Source organism: Canis lupus, chromosome 11, assembly GCF_048164855.1.
Source record: "Canis lupus baileyi chromosome 11, mCanLup2.hap1, whole genome shotgun sequence".
NCBI lineage: Eukaryota > Metazoa > Chordata > Mammalia > Carnivora > Canidae > Canis > Canis lupus.
This window is the reverse complement of record NC_132848.1, coordinates 30,872,089-30,896,195: the sequence shown is the minus strand read 5'-3', so window position 1 is coordinate 30,896,195 and position 24,107 is coordinate 30,872,089. Positions and strand designations below refer to the sequence as shown.

The following is a 24,107-nucleotide window of genomic DNA, read 5'->3' as shown; positions in this document are numbered from 1 at the left end:
CTGGCCATATAATAATCACACACCAATATTTTACTGACATAAAGAATTTTGCTGAAAGCTGTCAGAAATAATTAAGGTGCTCCTTGCCTTATTTATACAGCAGCTAAATTCCTAGAAAGTTACACAAAACTGTATTTTTGTTCGTCAGATTGTTTACAGTCACTACAAGAGCTGACCGAAAGCATTCACTCACCAGTATGTTTTATAAAGCCCAAGTTTCACACATATCAGACTTGCTTACATAGTGAAATGATATACCTATACCTATACCCGTAACTCATTTAGCTTTCCACCAGGCTGGAGTACAGTATTTCCAGCACCCTCTTTAACGACTAACCACATTTCTCAAATCACATTTCAATTTTCAGGTTGAATGTCTCTTCCCTCCCCCCACCCCCCCTCAGGGTTCTCTATTCCTATACTGTTTCCAGAGCTGTACTAACTCCTCTTCTGTCCACATAAAGCTTCTGAAAACTGCCCTTGAAAAGTACAATCCTTCCTCTCTCCCTCATGGTTCCTACTTAGCAGAATGATTATAACATAAGCACCACAGGCTCTCTCATGTCCTCTCTACCCCACTTTGGGAAGTAATGATTTACTCCCAAAGCTTCCTGGCCGTAACTCAACAGAGTCCAGCTTTGGAATCTACAGCCTCAAGTTGTAGTTACATTTAGTAAGCAGCCTTGGAAATTTAACCCCAGTAAAGGACTTCTTTCTTTAAAAAAAAATAAATAAATAATAATAATAATAATAATAATAATAATCCTTTGACACTCAGAAGATTCAGGAATTTCATAAACGAACTCTCACCTCTGAATTCCATGACTTTTTCCATCCCTTAATCATTAGTAAAACATAAATTTCAACTTCACAAGGCGCCGAGCACTTACTATGTACCCAAAACAAAAGATAGAACAAAGAAAATATAGTTCCCGTCTTCTAGAAGCTTACAGTCTCACTAGGGAAATAAGAATAAAACAAGGGACAACACAAGATGATGCATAATTAAGCATCAATGCAACAGGAGGCCAGAGGAGAGCCTGACTGGTGTGAACTAAGTCATGAGGTAAGGCTTCCTGGAAGGAGCTATGGCTCAAGATATGGCCTCAGAAAAATTCCATTTGTGTTAAACTATAAGAAAAAAAATATACTATTTTTTTCACATACACCATATACTAAAAGGGTTGGCTACTCTAGGTTTTTTTTTTTTTTAATTTTATTTATTTATTCATGATAGTCACAGAGAGAGAGAGAGAGAGGCAGAGACACAGGCAGAGGGAGAAGCAGGCTCCATGCACCGGGAGCCCGACGTGGGATTCGATCCCAGGCCTCCAGGATCGCGCCCAGGGCCAAAGGCAGGCGCCAAACCGCTGCGCCACCCAGGGATCCCTACTCTAGGTTTTTTTTTTTTTTTTTTTTTTTAATTTATGATAGTCACAGAGAGAGAGAGAGAAGGCACAGACACAGGCAGAGGGAGAAGCAGGCTCCATGCACCGGGAGCCAGACGTGGGATTCGATCCCGGGTCTCCAGGATCGCGCCCTGGGCCAAAGGCAGGCGCCAAACCGCTGCGCCACCCAGGGATCCCTACTCTAGGTTTTTTAAGTGTGTATCTGTATTGGGCCTATAGGCATTTCCACACAGCCACAATCACCTTCTAAGACTACCTTTCCCCTGCTCCTCCTGCTCCAGCTCCACTCGCCTCTTCTTCTCAAGTGCACTTCTTTCTCAATGGCCCTGCACCCACAGTTCCTCCACCTGGACCCCTTCCCATCAAGTATCTGAATGGTCCATCCCCTCCCTTCACTTCATTCTAAACCCACCTATCAGAGAGGCCTTCCCTGACCATCTTCTTCACTCTCCATCCCTCCCTCTGCTTTATTTTACTATTTGGCACTTACCACCCCATAATAACAGTTGTTGATTTGTTTACTGTCTCTTTCCACAAGATTATTATTACATGAGAGCAGAGTCTTTGTTTATTGCCGTGTGTCCTAGGCTCTAAAAAAGAGCCTGGCACATAGCAGCTGCTCAATAAACATTAGTTAAATGAGTATTAAATATCAATATTAGCTAAATGAGTATTAAATAATAATTATTAGGGGATCCCTGGGTGGCGCAGCGGTTTGGCGCCTGCCTTTGGCCTAGGGTGCGATCCTGGAGACGCGGGATCGAATCCCACGTCGGGCTCCCGGTGCATGGAGCCTGCTTCTCTCTCTGCCTGTGTCTCTGCCTCTCTCTCTCTCTCTCTCTCTCTCTCTCTGTGACTGTCATAAATAAATAAAAAAATTTTTAAAAATAAATAAATAAATAATTATTATTATTATTATTATCACAATGATATAGCAAAGTGCTACAAGTGTGGGTCACTGAGTGTTAGATTCTATCTTTTCAGGAACATTACTTCTCCTTTACTCAGATTATACCTCAAATTTCAGCCTTCCCATAAAGCCTCCCTTGACCATTTCAGCAGGAATGACCTTCCCCTTCATCTAGCACAAATCCTCTGCATACTTTGGCTCTAAATTATGCAATGACTTGTAACATGCATCCACTCTAGGGTATCTCTGCTCCTGTTCCTCTGAAACTTACACACATACACACAAAACCACACATACACCCACACACGTGCACTCTTTTTTTTTTTGTCACCCAGTTTTGTCTTCTCCACCCAGACTAGAAACACCAAGTACACCTTCAGGTCAAGGAATCTGATGCCCTTTTTTTTTTTTTTAAGAGATAATTTAGAAATCATCGTGTACAAGCCTTTTCTTTTACAACTAAGGACACAGAGCCCCCCCCCCCCAAAAAAAGCAGGGATTTTCCCGAAGTGTACAGCTAGTTGAAGGCAGAGGGCTAGATTAATGATGATCTGAACACCTGTGTGACATGGTGTGTCAGAACTACAGCAATGATAATGCATGACCTGAAAAATAAAGATCCACAAATGCACAGAGTGAAAAAAAGATTCTCTGTGTGATAGTTCTAAGTTGCCCATTTGTACCCAAAGAGTCTAATCCAACTCCTTCCTCTGCATACTCCAAAGTCCCTATGTGATGCTCCATTTCCAGATACTACTATCCTTAGCCAGTTTGAAGCCAACCAGCAAATAATGGGCCCCACGGGGGAAAGGAGAGGAAAGGGAGGGGGGAGCCTTAGAGTTAACAGTGATTGACAGAAACAATGAATGAATACAGACCCACATGAATGTAGGCACACACCAAGCGGAGGCGGTGCTCACCAGCACCCACATCCAGTCACCCCTTCTGATGAGCTCACGTTAATCCACCTCACCTGAAGTCTCCCCACGTTCCTTGATATTTTTTCCATGGCCCTGAGCTTTTACTTCTCACAATCCCTCTGCCTGACACAGTTCTGATGGAGAACAAAAGCAGGCAAACAAAACAAAAGAATTCAAAAACAAACAGCAAGAGGGTCACTTTATCCAAATCAACACAAGTAACTGAGCGGCCTCTGCAGAGGAGACCCGTAAGCACACAGCAAACATGCCAGGCTCAAATACAGCTCGGTCTCTAACACAGGAAGTCAGGCAGAGCCTTGAAAAGCAGGGAGCAGAGCACAGGAAGTCTTTTAGCACTGCAGGGATTTCCAAGAGTGGTGTAATGGAGAGAGCACAGGAATAGGAATTAGAAGAGGAGGCTTCTAGTTCTAGTTTTGCTACAAGCTAACTGGGTGGCCTTAGGCAAGTCACTAGTCTTCTCTGGACCTCTGACTCCCCATCTACAAAATGTGGTGGCTAAAACATTTTGAGGCTTGGACACTCCCCCCCCCCCAAAAAAAAAAAAAAAAAAACACACACAAAGAGGAAAACTATTGACTTCCCCCGCACACACCAAAAAGTGCACGTAAACTGTTCTGCCTAAGAGTCTTCCGAGCCCATCCAGGTCAAGAACTTCTGGAAAAGATGATGTCTCTGGTCCCTTCCATCTCTAACATTCTATGATTCTAAGAGAATTAGGCAGATGTGTAAACAACGGGTAGGTGAGCTCCACCATTTCACAGCGAGTGTATTCAGAACAGAGACCAGATCCTAAAAGGTCCGAAGGCTTCAGCTCTTGCTGGAACTACGGAGTCAACTGACACCACTACGTTTCCCGCTCCCTCCGCGATCAGCCAGCTTGTCCTTGAGTCCACAACTCCGAACCCGGTCTCCCAACGGCCCTAGGAGTCTTGTCCGGCGCCCCGGGACGTTGGGCAGCGGCCGGGGGTCCTCGCCCGCGCAGGAAGCGACTGGCGTGGCGAGGCGAGGCGAGGCGGGGCGAGGCGAGGCGGGGCGAGGCGGGCGCGCTCGGCTCGGGGCTGCGGACCCCGGCGGCACGGTGCCCACCCACCGCCCGGCTGCCCGCGCCTCTCGCCGCCCACGAGCTGAGCCGTATCCCCGGGCCCTCGAGGAGCCTGGTCGCCTCCGCGGCCCTGCCCCGGCCCCGGCCCCGGCCCCGGCCCCGGCCCGCGTGCGCCGAGCGCTGCCCGAGAGCTACTTGTCGGGAGGCTGCCCGGCCCTCGACGCCCCGCGGCGGCCCCCTGGGCAACTGAGCCAGGACCCCGGGCTCCCGCTGCAGCCCGAGGAGCCCGGGAAGGGGCCGAGACATGGAACCCGCCTCGACCGTGCTCGATCCCCGCCAGAACCCGCTCGGCCGCCGGGCCCCGCACCCCCCGCACCCCCGCCCCGCCCCGCCCCGCCGCCGCAGGCCCCGCCGGCCGCCTCCCACCTCCACGCGGCCCCCCGCGCCCCGCCGTCCCGGCCCCGCCGTCCCGGGGCGCCGTCCCGCGCGGTCACCTGCATCCCGCCGCCGCCGCCGTCGGCCGCCGCCTCCTCGGTGCGCGGCCGCTTGCTCAGGCCGGGCTCGGCTCCGTCTCCTCCCCCTCCGGGCACCGGCAGCTCCAGCTCCGACTCCCGCTTCATCCCCCGGGCAGCGGCGCCGGGCCCGAGCTGCGGCGGCTGCTGCGGCTGGGCGCCTTCCGCCATCCGCCCGCGCCCCCCTCGCCTCCGGGAGCCGGGCGACCCGCGACAGGCCACCTCCCCCTGGGCCTCGGCCCCGACTGTCGCGACAGGCGGGCGCGCGCCTCCCCGCCCCCGCGTGCGTGCGTGTGCGTGCGCGCGGGCCCGGCGCCCCTCGGCGGCTGGCGGCGCGGGGCTCGGCGGCTCGGGGCTCGGCGGCTCGGGGCTCGGCGCTCGGCGCTCGGCGCTCGGCGCTCGGCGCTCGGCGGCTCGCGGCTCGGCGCTCGCGGCTCCGCGCTCGGGGCTCCGCGCTCGCACACGCGCCCCCGGCCCGGCCCGGCCCGGCCCGGCCCCCCGCGCCCCGCCTCTCGCACTCACGGAGCTCGCCCGCCGGCCCGCGCCCGCTCCTTCACACCGCCCCTCGCCACCCGCCGGGCCGGGACGAGCTGACTGGCCGGGAGCCGCCGACCCGCCACTGTGGCAGCCCCGGGAAGGCGGGCGCAGAGAAAGGAGGAGGGAGGGACCGAGCGCTGGGACTGCAGCCCGCGCGGGAGGCCGTGGCGGGGCGGGGGCGCCGGCGGCAGCGGCGGCGGCGGCGGCGGCGGCGGCGGCGGGGGCGGGGCCAGCGCCCCTCGGCAATCTCCGCCGCCTCCGCTCCGGGCGTCCGAGGGAGGCCGGGAGGAGATCGGGGGAGCTCGGGAATCTCCGGCCCGGGCGACGGCCAGTCCTGGAGGCGCCGTGCCGCGGGCGTGCCGGCCCGCGCGGGGGGGCGGGGCCTGCGCCGGGGGGCGGGGCCACGGCCCGGGGGGCGGGGCTTGAGGGGCCGAGCGCCCGGGAGGGCGGGCGGTGCGGAGCGGTGACCTGAGTCCGCCCAGGTAGCCGCCTTGGTTCCGGGCCGGGAAGGAGGCGCTGCGTGGAGGAGGAGGGCTCGCTGAAGAAAGGGATCTCGACTCGGAAGGTCCAGGAATGAAGCCACCGCTCCAGGGCTCTCTGCGGTTCTGAAACACTTTAAGAATTACTGTTATCGCTTTCTGGTCATCGTAATAACACCCGGTGCCCGTAAGAGCTTTACAGCGACGCCGGGGTGGCTCAGCGGGTGAGCGCCTGCCTTCGGCGCAGGGCGTGACCCCGGATCCCAAGATCGAGTCCTGCCTCGGGCTCTCCGTAGCAAGCCCGCTTCTCCCGCTGCCTGTGTCTCTGCCTCTCTCTTTCTCTCTCCCTCTCTGTGTGTCTCTCATGAATAAATAAATAAAAGTCTTTAAAGAGAGAGAGCTTTACAGTTCGCACCAGGTGTCCACAGACCCTTTCAAAGCTGTTGGTATAAGCAGAGTAAATACCAGGATCTCCATTTCATTGATGATGGACCTAAAGCTTAGTTAAGTCCTGTATCTAAATACTGGCGGATCCAGAGCTCAGGCACCAGATCATATTCTCCTCCTCTGCGCCTTGCTGTCTGTGCAACACTTTATTGCTTCTCAGCCTTGTGCGATTGGAGATAAATGTGCAATAGTTTTTCTATCCTACCAGACTGTAAGGACCAAGAGGGCATCTACTTCCTCTGAGTTCCACCTATGCTCTGTACATTATAGGGGTATGGTGATGCTTTGTGAATGACCTGGATTCTGCTAACTAGCTTAACCAACTTATTTCATCTCTTTGGACCCCCACTCCACCATTTGTAAAATGAGGAGATGGTTTGGATCAGTGGTTGGCAACGAGGGCGATTTTGCCCCTTCTCCTCCGTCCCAGGACATTTGTCAACATCTGGAGACATATTTGTTTGTTACAACGGAGGGATGACGGGAGTGATCCTGATAATCTAGTGGGTAGAGAGGCCAGGAACACTGTGCAATATGCTGCTGTGAACAGTTATCCAGCCCAAAAAGTCAGTAATATTGAGGTGGAGAAACCCTACGTTAGATGATTTGTAAGGTCATTTCCATTTGGGCCTATGATTTGTCCTTTGAACTTGGGTTTAATCTGGCCGGTTCTGAAATAGTACAGTGGTAAAGATCCCTGCTTTGGAGTCAGACCAACACAAATTTGAATCCAAGCTTCACCACCTACTATGCTTGTGATGCTGAGCCAGTGATGACTTAAGAATTTCTATACAGAAGGGATTTAGGGCCCGCACATTGCTTGGAAAGGAGGACTAAAGGGATTGTCTTGAAGCAGAGTTTTCAGAGCAAGCACATTTTTTTTTAACCTAAGCTGTGTTATAGATCATCAATAAAAATAGCCAAATTTTAGCTCTGCCACTTATAAGTCATGTTTGCATTGTAAAAACTGCCTAGCCTCTCTATGCCTCACTTTCTTCATCCAAAAATTAAGAATACTAATAGTACCTCCCTCAACGGATTATTGTGAGGCTTAAAGGAGTTATCACACATTAAGAACTTCAAACAAATTGCCCCAAAGTAAGTACTCAATGTTAGCTATTATTATTATTATTACCATGATCATTTTATTCACATTTTAAATGAGAGTGAAAAAAGTTCATGATCAAGATCAAAGACTATCAGTATCACTACTATGGGTTTTTTAATTTACATAAGATAGTTTCTTTGTGGCTGCTAGAGATTAAGCTAGGCAGACCGAGTTCCCCAAATCACCCCTTGGTGCAACCTCTGTGTTGGGCAAATCATTTTCATCAAGCCTTATATTCCTTGTTTGTAAGATGACAATAACAGTCGCAATGTTGTTCTAAGGATTAAATGAGACAAAATAGAGCACTTAGCACAGTGCCTAACATATAGTGACTGCTTAACAAGCAGTAAATATTTATCATCCAATTTGTTTAGTGATTGTAAGCTACTGGCCAGGGGCCCACGGGGCTGGAAAGAGAAGCCCAGCATCTCTTAATACTGCTACTTGGGCAGTATTAAATATTCCATTAAACTGGAAATCCAAATGCCTATGGCCTGTTCTTGAGCTGAGATAGGCAACCTCAACCTAAGTCACGGATCCCTATTGGCAATACCCCCCACAGCTGATGGGGCTTGAGCCTGTCCAACTAAGTGTTATAGCTCTGAAGAAAAATTAGGATATTTCATGGCCTGTGGAACAACTTTTTTTTTTTTTTTTTTTTTTTTTTTAACGTAGGGACAAGTGGTTGGCTTTCTGAAAATTTTACCTTCCAAACTGGCTTCTTAAAAATTCTCATTCCCTCTCTACCTGCCTTGCCAAAGTACTGGAATCTAAATGATGCTAGATCCTTCCTGGCCTGTTCCATGACCCAGCAAGAAATGAGATTAGTGTTATTCAAGTAGCACACACGTCCCTAAGAAAAAGAGTGGTGTAGTATAGGAATGTTTGAATGACCAGACAGAACAAAGAGAAATTGGACCCTGCCCTGTAAATAAGCATTTAGGGAGAGAGAGACTAGAAGCCTGTAACTAGTAGAAGAGGCCAGAGGCGCCTACAGTGACACAAAGACCAGATTCATTTCTTGCATATACGTCTACAGCTACCTGTTTGGAAACAGATTATAAAACATTACAGAGGATGAGGACAATTAAAGAATCTTTTCCTGGAAAGAATTTTTAGCTGCAGAAACTACTAAAGTCCTAACATTTGTTCATTTATCCATTTAACAAATATGGGCAAGAGTCTAGGATACCAAGATGAGCAGAATTGATTCCTGATATCAAGGAGCTCACATGCTGGGGAAGAAGGGATGAACAAACAGAAAGACAACTGTAACACATCATGATAAGGAAGTCCTCTCTCACAGCAGTCAAGGATATGGTCTCTGGTATCAAACAGACATAGATTGGCATCTGCCTTGGCCACATATCTGAACTTGGACAAGATCCTTGGCGTCTCAAATGCCAAGTTTCTTCATTTCTGTGATAAGCATGGTAGGTCCTAATCCAATATCCATCCTCCTCTCCTTACTTACTAGCAGAACTCCAACTTTGTTCAGAGCAAAAATCTGCTTAGCTTTAAAAAAGGAAAGAAAAAAAAAAAAGTTGAATTCTCAGGCTCCTGCTAGCTAAGGGTGACCATGTAACACCACTCCAGCCAGTGAAATGTAGGTAAGGGATGGTGTCCCTTCCCAACTAAGAAGACAAAGCCTCAAAAAGAAAAAAAAAAAGAAAAAAAAGAAAAAAAAGGGTTCTTTGCCCTTCATCCTTTGCTGTTTACCCTTCCTTCTTCCTGGAACACAAATTGGAAAACAGCAGATGTCTTATCTCCACAGTGACAAAAGCCACATGCTAAGAATATTATGGACCTGCCATAGCACCCTTAGCCCATCTACCTCTAATTTATTATTATTTGAGCAGAGTAAGTTCCTGTTTGGTTAAGCCACTGTGAACAGGTTGCTACCTGCAGCCAAACTTAACTCCCAATTCATATAATCTATAAACTGAGAATAATAATAGTATCTCCCACCCCCCGCCCCCCGGGGTTCTTTTGAGCATTAAATAATGCATGCAAAGCACTTAACATGACACCTGGCTCATAGATACACTCAGTAAATGGTAACTTAGACCTCTTTACTACTATTATTCCCCCTTATTATCCTTATTAATATGATTAATATATGTGCCAGCAGCTCTAGGAGCATATAGGAAGATGGAACTCCTCCTGCCTGGGGGAGGGAGGATAAGCTTCATTGAGAATGTTATGTTTCATGTGAGTCTTTAAAAGTGAGGAGGAGTTTTCCCAGGATATGGGTTCTGATCAAAAATAAGCAAATTCTTTTGTATCTGCAAGGGCTTAAGAGGGATGAGGTACTGTTCACCAAGAGAAACATTTGTCTAGAAGGTAACAGCACTGAAATTGGGGTCATATCACTGGGAGGAGAGTCAGTACTGGCCATGGTCCTCACATTGAGACTGGAAGAGCTAGGTCGATGCCCCAGCTAAGTGGGTGCCTAAGCCCCTAGCCGCAGGGCTATTGTGGGGCCATAGGAAATGTGTAGTCCCCCCACCCTTATCTGTGGCTTTGCCTTCCACCATTTCAGGTACCCACGACCTGGAAGCAGAGGATCCCTTTTCTCATAACTTGTCAGATGCTACATTGCAACGCCTGCATCATTCAAACTTCACCACACTTCATCTCATTGTAGTGGCATGTTATCATTTCCCATCACTACAAGAAGGGTGAGTACAGGACAATAAGATATTTTGAGAGAGAGAGAGAGAGACTACAGTCATATAACTTGTATTATACTTATTGTATAATTTTTCTATTTTATTTTTATTGTTATTAATCTCTTACCAGGCCTGATTTAGAAATTAAACTTTATTGTAGATGTGTACTAATAGAAAAAGTATATATAGTATACAGAGAGTTCAGTACTAGCCACAGTTTCAAGCATCCACTGGGGGTCTTGGAAAGTATCTCCAGTGCATAAGGGGGGACTGCTGTAAGATGTCTTATGAAAGGTCTAATCAAATGCCAGTTATTGTAAACCCAGTACTCGGGTTACCGACAACGGTCAGACAAGTTGGTGGTCTAAATCTTTGTTATTTGTAAACTCTTTGAGAATAGGAGCCTTTTCTTAATCCCTTACTTGATTTCTGCGTCCCTAGCCCTGAGCATAGAGCTTGGCACGAACATGTGGCTATTCCAACAATCCTGAAAATATTTAAAAAAACCCAGCCTTAGCTCTCACATCCCCCCTGAAAGAACATATAAAGACCCAGAGCAGAGCAGATGATCTTAGAAGCGCTGCCTTAACCATGCAGTCTTCTAAATAAAGACAGAGGCTGGGGCCTGAGTCCTTCCCCAAAATTTATCATCTCTCTAATCAGGGAGAGAAGGGTAGATATAAATAGAAGAGAGTATTTTCTACTCCAAAGCTTTCTTTTCCCAAAAAAGAAAGGCGGAGAATACCCTTGATAATTCATCGGCCAGAGGAAGCGAAAGCAGCTCCTGCCATGTGGCTGGCCGATCTGGGAGCAGATACAGAGCCTAATGAGAAACTGAGTTCAGCAAAAGAGGGACGTGTGATGTTTAGGCCTCATTAGGACTATCAAACCAGCCTTTCTGACACAAACGCCGCTATTGACTTTGACCTCACTTCCCTACCTCCCTCAGCTCATGGCATTATTGAACCTGGGTTTTTCCTATAGGCCAGAACCTTGCCAACCCTTTTGCCCTTCACATAATGTGTTTGTCTGGTTTCTATTTCTGTAGTTTGATGAAGGATGATAGCAGGGTATTGAGTTGCTGTTTTTCATTTAGTGCAGTCACCATGCTCACCCTGCCCCTACCCCCACCCTGCTCTCAAGTCGGGCTTCCATTGTCTGTTTTGTGCTCTGTCCTAGGTTTGTATTGCTTTCTTACAGAGTGGGGAAAGGCATTTTATTTTATTTCCCAGGCCCTAGTATACATAACCTCATGGATCCGTCTTTCCCGTGGAGATGTAAGGTGTTTTGAGATTGGGAATGATCTCAGGAGGGAAAGATAGGGAGGGTTCAGCTATTCACAGAGCCCCTGACATGCGCTGGGCCCTGAACTAGGGGCATTTTTTTTTTTTTTTTTTTTTTTTTTTTTTTTTTTTGGTATTTAAGCCTCACAACACATTCTTGATGCAGGTAGTATTACATCTCATTTTACAGATGAGAAAACTGAGATCCAGAGAGGTATAAGGACAGACTCAAGGTCACACCTGATGGTTGGTGCCAAAGGTCCCCATACTCCAAGTCCACTGCCCCTCCCAAGCCTCCCCATGTCTCTGTGGATGTTTTAGGGTAGTTTAGTTTGGGTGAGTACAAATCTTCTAAGGAAGAGGGAACAGAAAAGGCTTAACTTTTTGTTCTCTGAGACAGAACTTAACTGTCATGATCCTACCTTCCACCTGAGCATTAGCCCCTGGCCCTCTGTTTCGTTGTCCCTACCAGCACCTACTCAGGTGTCTTTCTCCAGGTCCCTATCTGCCATCTACGTTGATCCTGCTGGCCTCCACTGAGCTGCCTTGTCTGCTCTTCCAGAGTGCTGCTGACCTAGAGCCTCTCCAGGAAAGGCTCTGTCTGAGGCTTCGCACCTCTGCTAAGGTCACAGAAAACTCTAATTGTTCCCACACTGCTCTGGGGTCTTGGGAACCTCTGAGAGGCTGTCTCTGGCCTCTGCTCTGTAGACACCCTGAGGAGGCATCAGTACTCCTCATACCCTTGTTGCAAATGTGTCCCCCCATCCAGGGTCTCTGATGGGGACAGCAGGCATAGACCTCCTCTCCCTACAGATTCACACCCACATAGAGCTCTGTGTCTCTGTGTCCTCCCTGGGGCTCCTTCGAGGAGGAGGTAAGAGACAGAGATCCTCAAAAGATGCAGCTCTGTTCCCCTTGACAGCTCACCTCTCAACTCAGCCCTTGCTATCTCTGTTCTCCTGGGAGAGGAGGCAACGCTGGTCCCGGCTGATTCTGATTCTGGGGAAAATCTCTAGGTTGCATGGAGCATTGATTGCATGATCAGAGTCATGGAAGGGTTAGACTATGGGAGTTCAAGAGACCAGACTTTTGAAACACAGAGACTTTTTATCTCAAGCCATGTGTTTCAAAAGTCTATTTTGAAATTCAAAAGCTCGGTCCTGACTCTTCTTTCTCTTTACAGTTCCACTGTAACAGTCTTACTCCTGAAAGAAAGAGAAGGTGTGAATAGTGGGAGGTACCTGCAGAAGGAGGAAGAGAGAACATGAGCTAACATTTCAAAGGCAAAAAAAAAAAAAAAAAAAAAGGCAAAGACCATCCCTGCACTGTTTCCTCTTTCTGCCAACACAGGGAGACAGTGCCTAGCCTCCTCTGCAGTTGGGATGGAGACGTGTGCCAACATCCTGGCCAACGGTATGTGAGTAAAAGTGATAGAGGCCACTTATAGGCCTGGCCCCTGAAAACATCCCTGCTGACCCTCTGGCTCTCTTTCCCCCTATGCAGTAGCTGTGGAGGCCACCAGCTAAAGACAGTGACATCACAAGAGGGAAGGAGCCTGGGTGCATGAGTTGTCAACTGGAGGAGAACTGCTTATATAAGACACTGCCTTGCCAGCAACAGACAAGAAAGAAATAAAGCTGAATTGTGTTAAGCCACTGAAGTTTGGGCCGTGTGTGTGTCTGTGTATATTTTATAGCAGGTTATATACTACTTACTCTGAGAAAATACCTAAATATTGTTCTATCTCATAATGAATGTTTAAAAGATCAGAGATTAGGAATCAGAAGTGTAACCATTTTGATTAAAGCCTATGAAATTAAAGGTGCATAAAATGACACCAATTTGAAGAAAATACTAAGTATTATCTTTGGATAACATTCAAAGCCTGATGTCAAAGGAGAGTGATGAGAAAGGAAACAAGAACAAACATCTCCATAATACCTGCCATACCGAGATGTTTTTTAAGTAATGATTGAATGAATACAGCATCCCTTAACTTATCAACTCTGGTTTAAGCCCAGGAAGTTGACTCTTGTAGGTTTTATGGGGAAGAACAAAGGAGGTAGAGATGAAGAAAAGAGAAGAAAAGGAAAAAACAGTGAAAGGCAAGGTAGAAATAGGCGTGTTCCTCTCCCTGTTCCCATTTTTCTGACTTAACAGTGCTTTCAGCCAGAACCCCTGTGATGTTGCCCTCTGCGCGCTCACAGAGTAAACACACAAGTAAAGTTGTCATTGCCATTTGTTATTGATGTTAATGTACAATATGAAGCTGAGGGGCGCCTGGGGGGCTCAGTGGTTGAGAATCTGCCTTTGGCTCAGGTCATGATCCCAGGGTCCTGGGATGGAGCTCCACGCTAAGCAGGGAGCCTGCTTCTCCCTCTCCCTCTGCTATTCCCCCTGCGTGTGCTCTCTTGCTCAGTCAAATGAATAAAATCTTAAAACAAAAAACAAAATGAAGCTGAGCATGAAAAATGCCACAGTGCAAGGCAGGCAAAAGCCAGTAAGGTGGAAAAAGCCTTTGGGGAGGAGAGGGTGAGAGGCAGAGGGAGAAGGAGAGAAAGACTCTTAAGCAGGCTCCATGCCCAGCCCAGAGCCTAATGCCAGGCTCCATCTCAGGACCCTGAGATCATGACTTGAGCTGAAACCAAGAGTCAGATGCTCAACCAACTGAGCCACCTAGCCATCCCAAAAAAAAAAAGCCATTTTATTCGTGGAACCATGCAGAGACTTTGGGGGCTAACAGGGGCTCACTAAATAGCACCTCTCTTCTCTATCAGGTCAGGAACCAATTTAAAGATGGACACAAGAGACAGACAGAGGAAATAAAAATGTTTGATTTATTACTGATAAACACAAGGTTTGAGTGTACAGCCAAAGGGATGTGCTGTGAATCTCCACTTCTGAATGAGACATGCTCAACCACCAAGCCACAGGCATAGCTGGAAAACCACAAGCTGTCCCTGCAGGGACAGACCCCTCGCTGCATGGGGTACACAGCTAATCAGAAACCCCTGCTCTCAGGGTCAAGCAGATCTGAAGAAAGAGTAAGGACGGTGCTGAGCCAAGCCACGTCCAGTTTTTCTTCCCTAGTCCCCAATCAGATAAATCACTCCTTCTATTAGGAGCCAGCTAAGGTATGTGACAGGAGGCAATATCTCTAAATTCTCGGTGGCTTACAACCACGAAGATTTCTTGTTCATATATCCATTGTGGGCTGGCAGTATGTTGTCTTCACTCTGAGACCCAGGGTGATGGGCTGTTCTGTGTCTTGGTCATTACTGTTCTGTGGCAGAGGGAAGAGAGGAGGGCAGTGGGCCCCATGAAGGAAAAGGCACACCCGTATTCTCTCATTCCATCGGCCAAAGCAAGTTATGTGGCCAAGCCTGCCCTCAATAGCTCGGGGATGTTTAATCCTTCTGAAGGGAGCGGCAATAAATTTTTTTAATAAGAATATAATGACTACATTCCTTCTCCCTTGGGGAAACTGAAGACGTGGGATTCATTTTTCCCAATCTGCACCCAAAGGCCAAAAGAGAAGTAGCAGATGCTGTTGTGGCCTACCTTGAAAGTCACCTGTGGGTTCTGCTGACAATTCCCACACATTCCACACTTGTCACTTGCTCCCTAACTGGAAAGAAGGGCTTTCTTTGGTTGCAGGAATATGCCTGCCTCATTGAGCCAGGATTTCCAGGAGCACCCCTTAGCCAAGGGCACCCCTTAACCAAGGAGAAACAGAAGTTGGTGTATAAAGTTCCCATCTTCCTCATCTCTTTGTAGGACAATTTTGAGGTATTTCTACACAATCCCTCAAAGCATCCACAATGGGAGTGAGTCCCAGTGGCCTACAATGTTAATTTGCTCATAAACGTGTCTTTTTCTCTCCTTTTTTTCTTAAAGATTTTTTAATTTATTTATTCATGAAAGACAGAGAGAGAGAGGGAGAGAGAGAGGCAGAGACACAGGCAGAAGGGAGAAGCAGGCTCCATGCAGGGAGCCCAATGCGGGACTCGATCCCAGGTCTCCAGGATCAAGCCCTGGGCTGAAGGCAGCACTAAACTGCTGAGCCACCTGGGCTGCCCCTCTCCTTCTTCTTCCCTGTCTTCCTTCCCTGCTGCTTCACTGTGCTTCCTGGGGTCATGACCCAAATAAACCACTGCACTCAAATCCCTGGGTCAGGATCTGTTTTGAAAAAAAAACCCAACTGAAACAGGGAGGGATGTTCCTCCTATGAGAAACCTATTTCCTGATCTCTCATGGTTCTCCAGCAGTTCTTCTGCCTACTTAGGTTCACAGCACAAAACACAGCATGGATGCAAAACTAGTCTTGAGCAATAACTGACACCTACCTTCCTTTCTTCCAGAACAGCCACCTCCCAGTGATATACCCAAATGACCAATGTTAAGGGAAAGAGGAGAGGCACCGCTATGTGTTCTCTGGGCCTTCTAGAAAATGTGGAATGGTTCCTTCAACACATACGTGCGAGTCGACAAGAAAGGTGATGTTGCAGACATGAAGGGAATGGGCACTATTCAAAAGGAATGCCCAACCCCTGTTACCATGGCGAAACAGGAAGGGTCTTCGATGTCACCCAGCATGCTTCTGGCATTGTAGTAAGCATACTAAGGGCAAGATTTCTGCTAAGAGAATTGGTGTCTATATTGAGCATATTAAGTGTTCTAAGAGCCGAGAAAGCTCCCTGAAATGTGGGAAGGAAAATTATCAGAAGAAAAGAAGGAAGCCAAAGAGAAAGGTACGTGCACTCAACTCAAGAGCCAGCTTACCCACTCAGGGAAGTATGCTTTGTAAGAACCAACAGAAAGGATTCTGAGCCACTGCTGAGACTCTTCCTGATGAATTCATGGCTTAATAAGTGTGAATACGTATTTACATATGTACATCTATAACCAACCAACCAACCTCCAGACTATAGAAATAAATAAAATAATTAACATTTGCATACCAAGCACTCTCTTTTTTTCCCCCAAGATTTTATTTATTCATGAGAGACATAGAGAGAGAGGCAGAGACATAGGCAGAGGGAAAAACAGGCTCCCCACTGAGCAGGGAGCCTGATGCGGGACTCGATCCCAGGATCCCAGATCACCACCTGAGCCAAAGGCAGATGCTCAACCACTGAGCCATCCAGGTGCCCCACCAAGCACTCTCCTAAACTGAATCTCTCTTATTTATTCTCAAAATAACCAAGTAAGGTTGGTATCATATTATCATCCTCAATTTTGTGGATAAGCCAAGTGGGGCTCAGAGAGGAGTCTCCTCCAGGCACTGCCACGTTTTGGCCGTCCAGTGCCAGCTCCTCTAGCTCTTGTGGGGAGGCTTCTGGCTTCTTGTCAAACCACCTTGACTCTGTGGCCATCTCAGCTGGTGTCAGCCAGCCACTGCCTTAGACATCCTGGTGCCTCTCTTTCTTTCCAGCCTGTCATTTAGGATTTCTCAACTGTCCCTCCATATCCATCATCATGTCTCGTACACAGTTCATTCACATTCAACAAACGCTGAGCGGCTTCTAAGAGGCAGGATTACTGTAAGTGCCAGAGACATGAGGGTACAGAGGACAGACCAGATCCTTGCTCCCATAGAGCTTATATTCGAGTGGGGGGAGAGACAGAAAATAAACAGTAATAATGTTGGATAGTGGTAGAATCAGAAAAGGATGACGGGATTGAGGGACAGTGGGGAGTTAGGGTTTTGTTTTGTTTTTTATTCATAGACACAGAGAGAGGTAGAGACACAGGCAGAGGGAGAAGCAGGCTCCATGCAGGGAGCCCGACGTGGGACTCGATCCAGGGTCTCCAGGATCACACCCCGGGCTGCAGGCGGTGCCAAACCACTGTGCCACCAGGGCTGCCCGGGGAGCTAGGTTTGATTAGGAGAACAGAAAAGGCTTCTTCTCTGAGAAGGTCACTTTGAAGCTAAGAGCTCAATGACAAGAAGGTGCCAGTCATGGAAAGAGTTGGAGGGAGACTAGTCCATGCAGAGAGAACAGCAGATGGAAAGGCCTTCAAGGGAATACCGGCTTGAGGAGATAAAACTAGGAGGGTGTTAATAATAACACTGGGCTTCGGCGGTGTACATCTGTCAGAGGCAGGCACGCTGGAGTTCCATGCCTTGAAGAGTCAATCCAATCACAGCTCCTTACCCCCCACCTACATGAGCTGATTCTCTCTCGACACTGCTTGGAATGTGGAATCTGTTCCACTCCCAACTTTGGTGAGATGAATTGCTTCTTTATGACCCCACGACAGCACTGTGGCCCGTGCCACTGGCATGGCACCGCAGGTCTGCATCAGCTGTCTGCCTCCCTCCTAGACGAGGGGTTCTCAGGGAGCTGGAATCCCTCTCCCTCTCTCTCTCCTACTCTAACCTTTGGAAATGTGCAGGTCACAGGGCGGATGTGCTAAGCATGCTCCCTTAGCACTCGGCAGCAGTTCCGGCGAAGCGTTTCACACGTTGTTCCTTATTAGCATGTCTGTCTTCCCCTCCAGCTGTACATCCAGGCGCAAACTCAAATGCCCACAGAGTCAGGCAGGGAGTGTAGGACTGTACAAGTGATGATGGCTGGGGAAGAAATGGAAAGCTAATTTTCATATAATGTCAGAAATGTAGATTTTTATGTGAAATCTCCAGATATTTAAATGCTGGCAACTAATTATTTGGAAAAGTTAACTGAGCTCTCAAGTGCATTTTAACTGCATTTACGATAAAATACATTCTAAGTGCATTTTATCCATACTGGTATTCTCAGTGTCCCACATAACAAATGACAAAGAATCACTGCTCAATAACATTTGTTGAATGAATGAATAAATGAAATAAACTTTATGAGAATTAATCATATCAGCTCTTCTCACTGGAGTCTATCTAAGGCTTAAATTGTCAGGACTTGGCTTAGCCGAAATTGGATTCCAGATGAAATGTAGGGTGGACTTCATTTTCATCATTACGTCGTGTGATGGGATTCCAGTTTGTTTTTCTTATTGCTCCACTATCCCAAATGACTCCAGTGGCCCTGAGGTTTTCTGGGCAGGAGATCAAATGTCTTCAAAGCAGGCTCAGCTGGGTTGATACACTCATCAGACAGACAACTCAGGAGTAAGTGCTTAGAATTCTACATTAGTAGAACCATAGAAGGTTAACACTGGAAGCACTCTTAGCCATCTCCTATGGACTAGCCTCTAGCTGGGTAGCCCCAATTAGCTGATGAAGAAACTGATTTGCAAAGCAAGGCACCCAAAGTCATGTGACAGCACCCCCCCACCCCCACCCCCAAGTCATGTCTCCTCCCTGCACTGATCGCTTTGGTTCTGCTCAGAAGAGGCCATATGCACTCATCTCTCATCATTGCTAAGGCAGTGAGCAGCAGCCTTTGGGAGAAACACCCACATGTGTCAGAAAGCCCTCCAGACTGGTTAAGAAAGTAGGCTGGCTACACACTCTTGGACTAACACCAGGACTACTGCCCTGAAAGGGTTTCCAGAGAAACAGAATTAGGTTGAGCACAAATCTTCTACTATCAGAAGTCCTTCTGGGCTTCTGGAGACGTGCTTCAAGGGGAGGGGCTGGGTCTTTCTTATTTGTGTATCACCAACAGCTCCTAGCAGAAGGCTTTCTGCAGAGCAGGCACCGAGTTATGTATTTGTTGAGTAGTGCTTGCTATGTGCTGGTCATCGTGCTAAACAGTGGTTCTCAAAGTAGAGTCCCAGGCACTCCTGGAGGCTCCTCAGGCCCTTTCCAGGGCTCACCAAGGTCAAAACTATCTTCATAACAATACTGAATGTGACTTCACCTTTTTTCACTCTCATTCTCTCACAACTGTATGTGGAGTTTTCCAGAGGCTACCTAATGTCTGTGTGCTTTTGAGTCTTGTGTTTTGACATTTTCTCAGTTTTAGTTTCAGACATGGAAAATGTCAATAGATACAACACACATAAGCAAGAGTTTTTTGAAGTCTTCAATAATATTTAAAAGCATAAAATGGGCCTCGGAACAAAAATTTTGAGACCCACTATTAGAAGGTTATGAGTATCATAAGAAAAAAGAAAAGTAAATCAGGATAGAAGAATTGGAAGAGTCCGAGGATGAGGGGCAAGTGATGGAGGCAGGGAAGTGGTGATGGGAAGAGGAGGGGCAGCTTACAATACCAAATAAGGTGATACAATTAAGAAATAAACCTATAAACAAATATCTAATTTCCCTGCGTTGCCTTTAAAATCCCTTCATTGGGCAGCCCAGGTGGATCAGCGGTTTAGCGCCGCCTTCAGCCCAGGGCCTGATCCTGGAGACCCAGGATCGAGTCCCACATCAGGCTCCCTGCATGGTAGAGCCTGCTTCTCCCTCTGTCTGTGTCTCTGTCTCTCTCCCTCTCTCTCTCTCTCTGTGTCTTCATGAATAAATAAATAAAACCTTTAAAAAAATAAAATCCCTTCATTTATCGTAAACTTAAAATTTTTATTGCAGGCAGCTGGGTGGCTCAGTAGTTGAGCATCTTCCTTCAGCTCAGGGCATGATCCCGGGGTCCTGGAATTGAGTCCTTCATGGGGCTCCCTGGAGGGAGTCTGCTTCTCCCTCTGTCCGTCTCTGCCTCGTGTGTGTGTGTGTGTGTGTGTGTGTCATGAATAAATAAATTAAATCTTAAAAAAAAAAAAAAAGATATTGGTTAAAAGGGCACCTGGATAGCTCAGTTAAGTATCTGCCTTCAGCTCAGGTCTTGATCTCAGGATCTTGGGATTGAGCCCCATGTTGGGCTCCCCACTGAGCAGGGAGTCTCCTTCTCCTCTCCATCTGCCAGGTGCTCCACTCAGGCTCTCAGTCTCTCTCTCAAACAAATAAATAAATAAATAAATAAATAAATAAATAAATAAGAAATTGGTTAAGAAATAAGATTACTTCTTCTGGTAGCTTAAAAACTCCACCCTGAGAGGTGCCTGGGTGGCTCAGCCAGTTAAGCATCTGCCTTAAGCTCAGGTCATGATCCCGGGATCCTGGGATCGAGTCCTGGGTCAGGCTCTCTGCTCAGCAGAGAGTCTGCTTCTCCCCCTCCCTCTTCCCCTGCTGGTGCTCTCTTGCTCTCTCCCTCTCTCAAATAAATAAATAAAATCTTAAAAAAAAAATCCCACCCGGAGCCCCTACAAGACAGCATTGCTCTCCTCACAGAGGTAAGCCCTAGTCTGAATCTTAAGTATTCCCTCCCACTTCTTGGCAATCCTCCATCTGCATGTGGCTATGTGTTTATCCGTAAATACATTGTTTACTTTTGCAAAAGTGGGAAGCAAGCTCAAGCCAATGTAGGGAAAGGGTAGTATTGCTACTAATAGACGAAATCTCCCAGGAGACAATGACCTGGACTCAGGGTGGGATGGCAATGTGGCTCCTTATTCACAAGGGCAGCTTCCAGGGAAGTCAGTGGGTGTTACCAGGGCATCTGAAAGGGCTGTAGGGTTAGCCATGACAGAAATGCATTCACAGGGAGACAGTGACTCTATTGGTTTTGTTTTTGCCTTGCTTCTCAGCTCCACCACCTCTCTCCAGGCCTTGGGAATGGGTCGAAGCTGTATACCCTCACGCAATTGTAACACTCTCAGAGAACCACTGGAAGAACAGAAATTCCTCAACTTCTGGCCAAAGCAACTCTGATCTAGAAAACACTTGGCGTTCTGCTTATCCAGGCTTTCTCTTCTTCAAGCTAGGACCCTGCCGATAATGCCCCAAACACATGTCTGTATGCTGAGGCCCAGGACTCTAGATGGCTTGAACTGGTTGCTCTGAGTCTGAGGCATGACTGTCACTCTCTCATGTGATAGGTCTCCTGTTTACTGAACCCACATCTTCCCACTTAGTGGCTGACATTCTCTGTTTTGGTGGGGCTTATCCTGCAGTAGCTTTCTGAGGAAAGTTGCACTGGAAAGTATTTGGGGATTTTAGATAGCTGAAGATGTTTTTGTCAAACTTACATAACTGGCTTATACCTTCACTGAGAATAGAATTCCAGATTAAAGACTATTTTCATTCAGACTTTTGAAGGCACTAGGCCATCCTCTAGCCCTGAGAGTTGTTATGAGACATCTGGAGCTGTTCTGTTTTTTGTTTTGTTTTGTTTTGTTTTCCCTCTGGAAGATGTCAAATCTTGTCTTCCTCGGTATTTTGGAATTTTAGTGATGCACCTTGATTTGGGTCTGTGTTCATCCATCACAGGACACAGGGCCCTTGGGTTTGGAAACTTGCATTCTGCAGAATTTGTTGAGATTTTCCCAAGTGATCCCCTCCTCTCCACTTTCCCTGCCCTCTTCTTCTGGAGCCCCTGCTAATCTGCTATTGGATCCCCAGTCCGGACTTCCACTCATCGTGTTTGTTTCTGGCTTCCACGTCTTTGTCTAAATTCTCAGGTGTTTCTCCAACTTGATCTTCCAGCTCTTTTACTATTTTTTTTAAAAGATTTTATTCATTTATTTGACAGTGAGAGAGCACAAGCAGGGGGAGCATCAGGCAGAGGGAGAGGGAGAAGCAGGCTCCCCACCGAGCAGACAGCCCGATGTGGGACTCGATTCCAGGACTCCAGGATCATGACCTAGGTGCTTAGCCAACTGAGCCGCCCAGGTGCCCCTCTTTTACTATTTTTATCTCAACACACTTATCTTTAATTTCTAAAGCTTTTCCTAAACCTTTGAATGTTTTATAAAGCTCTCCTATTTTTGTTTTGGTTCAGGGATGCAATAATCTTTTCTCATCTCCCTGATGGCATGATGCTTTAAAAACAAAAACAAAAACAAAAACAAAAACCCACCTCCCAGCACCTGGGTGGCTCAGTTGGTTAAGCATCTGCCTTCACCTCAGGTGATGGTCCCAGGGTCCCGGGATTGAGCCCTGCATCAGGTTACCCTGTTCCAGGGGGAATCTGCTTCTCCCTCTCCCCCTGCCTTATACTTCCCCTGCTTGTGCTCTCTCTCTCTGTCAAATAAATAAAATCTGGAGTGCCTTTGTAGCCCAGTGGGTTGGACATCTGCCTTCAGCTCAGGTCATGATCCTGGGGTCCTGGGATTGGCCCTGCATTGGGCTCCCTGCTTAGTGGGGAGTCTGCTTCTGCCTCTTCCACTGCCTGCAGCTCTCCCTGCTTCTGCTCTCTCTCTCTGTCAAATGGATAAATAAAATCTCTTAAAAAAATAAGTAAATAAAATCTTAAAAAACAAACCACCACCACCAACAACAATAACAACAAAAAACCTCCCTGTGTCTGTTTGTCCCAGGATACTTTTATCCTGTTTGCTTTGGTGTCTCTCTTCAATGTTCAAGTTGTGCCCAGACATGAAGTATTCCTTAGCCCAGCTGTCAATGAAATATGAAAAAGCTAATGGGAAGCTTTGAGCACATGAAGGACAGTCTACTTGGAGCTTCATAGCAGGGTAATCTGGGGGTGCTATTTGTTGGGAAATCCAGTATGTCAGTGTTTCTAAGTTGTTCCTTTCAGCCAGACATCTTCCAACTCCCTTCCTGGAGGGTAAGGCTTTGGCTGCCAGAGTTCTAGGCACCAACTGAGGGGGACGGGGGCGGGGGTGGTGGCAGTGAGGGTGTGGTGTTTCCACATTCGGCAGTGACCTACATATGGTTCCTTTATTCCTCATTTTCTGGGCCATACCCTTGTCCTTGCTGTGCTGAGTGTCCCCCAGTCTGTTCCATCCTCTCCTGAAAAGAATCTTCCAGGCTTCTCCCAGTGTGGAGGAGGACCAGTTGCAGGCGAATGTGGGGGATTGTTGGGTGGAAGAGGGGGTCGAGGACCTAACTGCTTCCTAGAGAGCATGCTCAGTTCTTCTTACTTTAGCACTGGCCTCCAACCCCCACCCTTACTCACAGAGGGGACCTGGTGCTGCCAGTTTCTTTGTCTTGGGCTGAGTCCGCTGTGTAAATCAGGTCTGTGCTCAGCCCTTCCCACGGCTGCTTTTCTTGGCTTTCCCAGGCCTGCCAAGTGAGTTACCACTCTGCATCTCCTCTTGTGGCTGTGGTTTCCCATCCTGTTTTCTTGACATTGTGGGGTTTTGTTTTGATTTGTTTTTTTTTTTTTTTTTTTTCAATCCTTCTTCCAGAAGTCCTAGTGGGGTTTCGGGAAGGAGCAAAATTAGATGCCTACAGCCAATCTGTCACTGTAACCTGAACATTACCCTCGAATGCCGAGATCCAATCTGCTCCGTAAGATGTGATGTGGGAGTTCTCCACGGAGTTATGGAAAATTCAGAAAATCAACTTATCCCACAGAGTTTGCTGCATGTGACCACACACCAGGCGCTCTGCTGAAATCTGGGAACACAGATGTGTTTGGGATATGATATCCATCATCACAGATATCAATCAAGCAGAAGAGGTGGACATGCTCAGGAGAACAAAATACAAGTCCACAGTCCCTCATTCCAAATCCTCGAGGATCAATGGGTTTTGGATTTCAGAATTTATCAGATTTTGGAAAGATAATAATAATACCACTGTTCTCATAACACCTCCGTGGGCCTGTAGGAATACTTGGGAATTAAATGCCCTTATAGGACAGCCCCAGTGGCTCAGCCGCTTAACGCCGCCGACAGCCCAGGGCGTGATCTTGGAGACCCGGGATCGAGTCCCGCATCGGGCTCCCTGCATGGAGCCTGCTTCTCCCTGTGCCTGTGTCTCTGCCTCTTTCTCTCTCTCTCTCTCCTCTCTGTGTATTCTCATGAATAAATAAATAAAATCTTTTTTAAAAATGCCCTTATATTACTGCAGTGACATG

At 47.6% G+C, this 24,107-nt stretch overlaps 1 protein-coding gene and 1 long non-coding RNA gene across 21 annotated transcripts in view; one reads left to right on the top strand and one right to left on the bottom strand.

Annotated features, from left to right (window-relative positions):
• The window catches only part of RBFOX2 (RNA binding fox-1 homolog 2), a 273,798-nt gene extending 268,754 nt beyond the window's left edge, over positions 1 to 5,044 (bottom strand). For 9 of the 20 annotated variants that reach the window (XR_012039287.1, XR_012039285.1, XR_012039288.1 and 6 more), the window contains exon 1: positions 4,797 to 5,040. Coding sequence is in view for 16 of the 20 variants with exons in the window: in XM_072844127.1 (XP_072700228.1) it covers positions 4,797 to 4,985 (189 nt within the window). In the remaining 4 variants the exon portion in view is untranslated. Of the gene's footprint in view, positions 1 to 4,796 lie in introns of all 20 variants that reach the window. The other 11 variants (XM_072844136.1, XM_072844137.1, XM_072844138.1 and 8 more) reach the window with 6 other exon arrangements.
• A 3,022-nt stretch (positions 5,045 to 8,066) lies between these two features.
• On the top strand, positions 8,067 to 12,974 carry LOC140642231 (uncharacterized). Its single transcript, XR_012038730.1, has 4 exons — positions 8,067 to 8,818; positions 9,928 to 10,066; positions 12,524 to 12,753; positions 12,844 to 12,974. It is a non-coding gene; the product is annotated as an uncharacterized lncRNA (long non-coding RNA).
• The last annotated feature ends 11,133 nt before the right edge of the window (positions 12,975 to 24,107 follow it).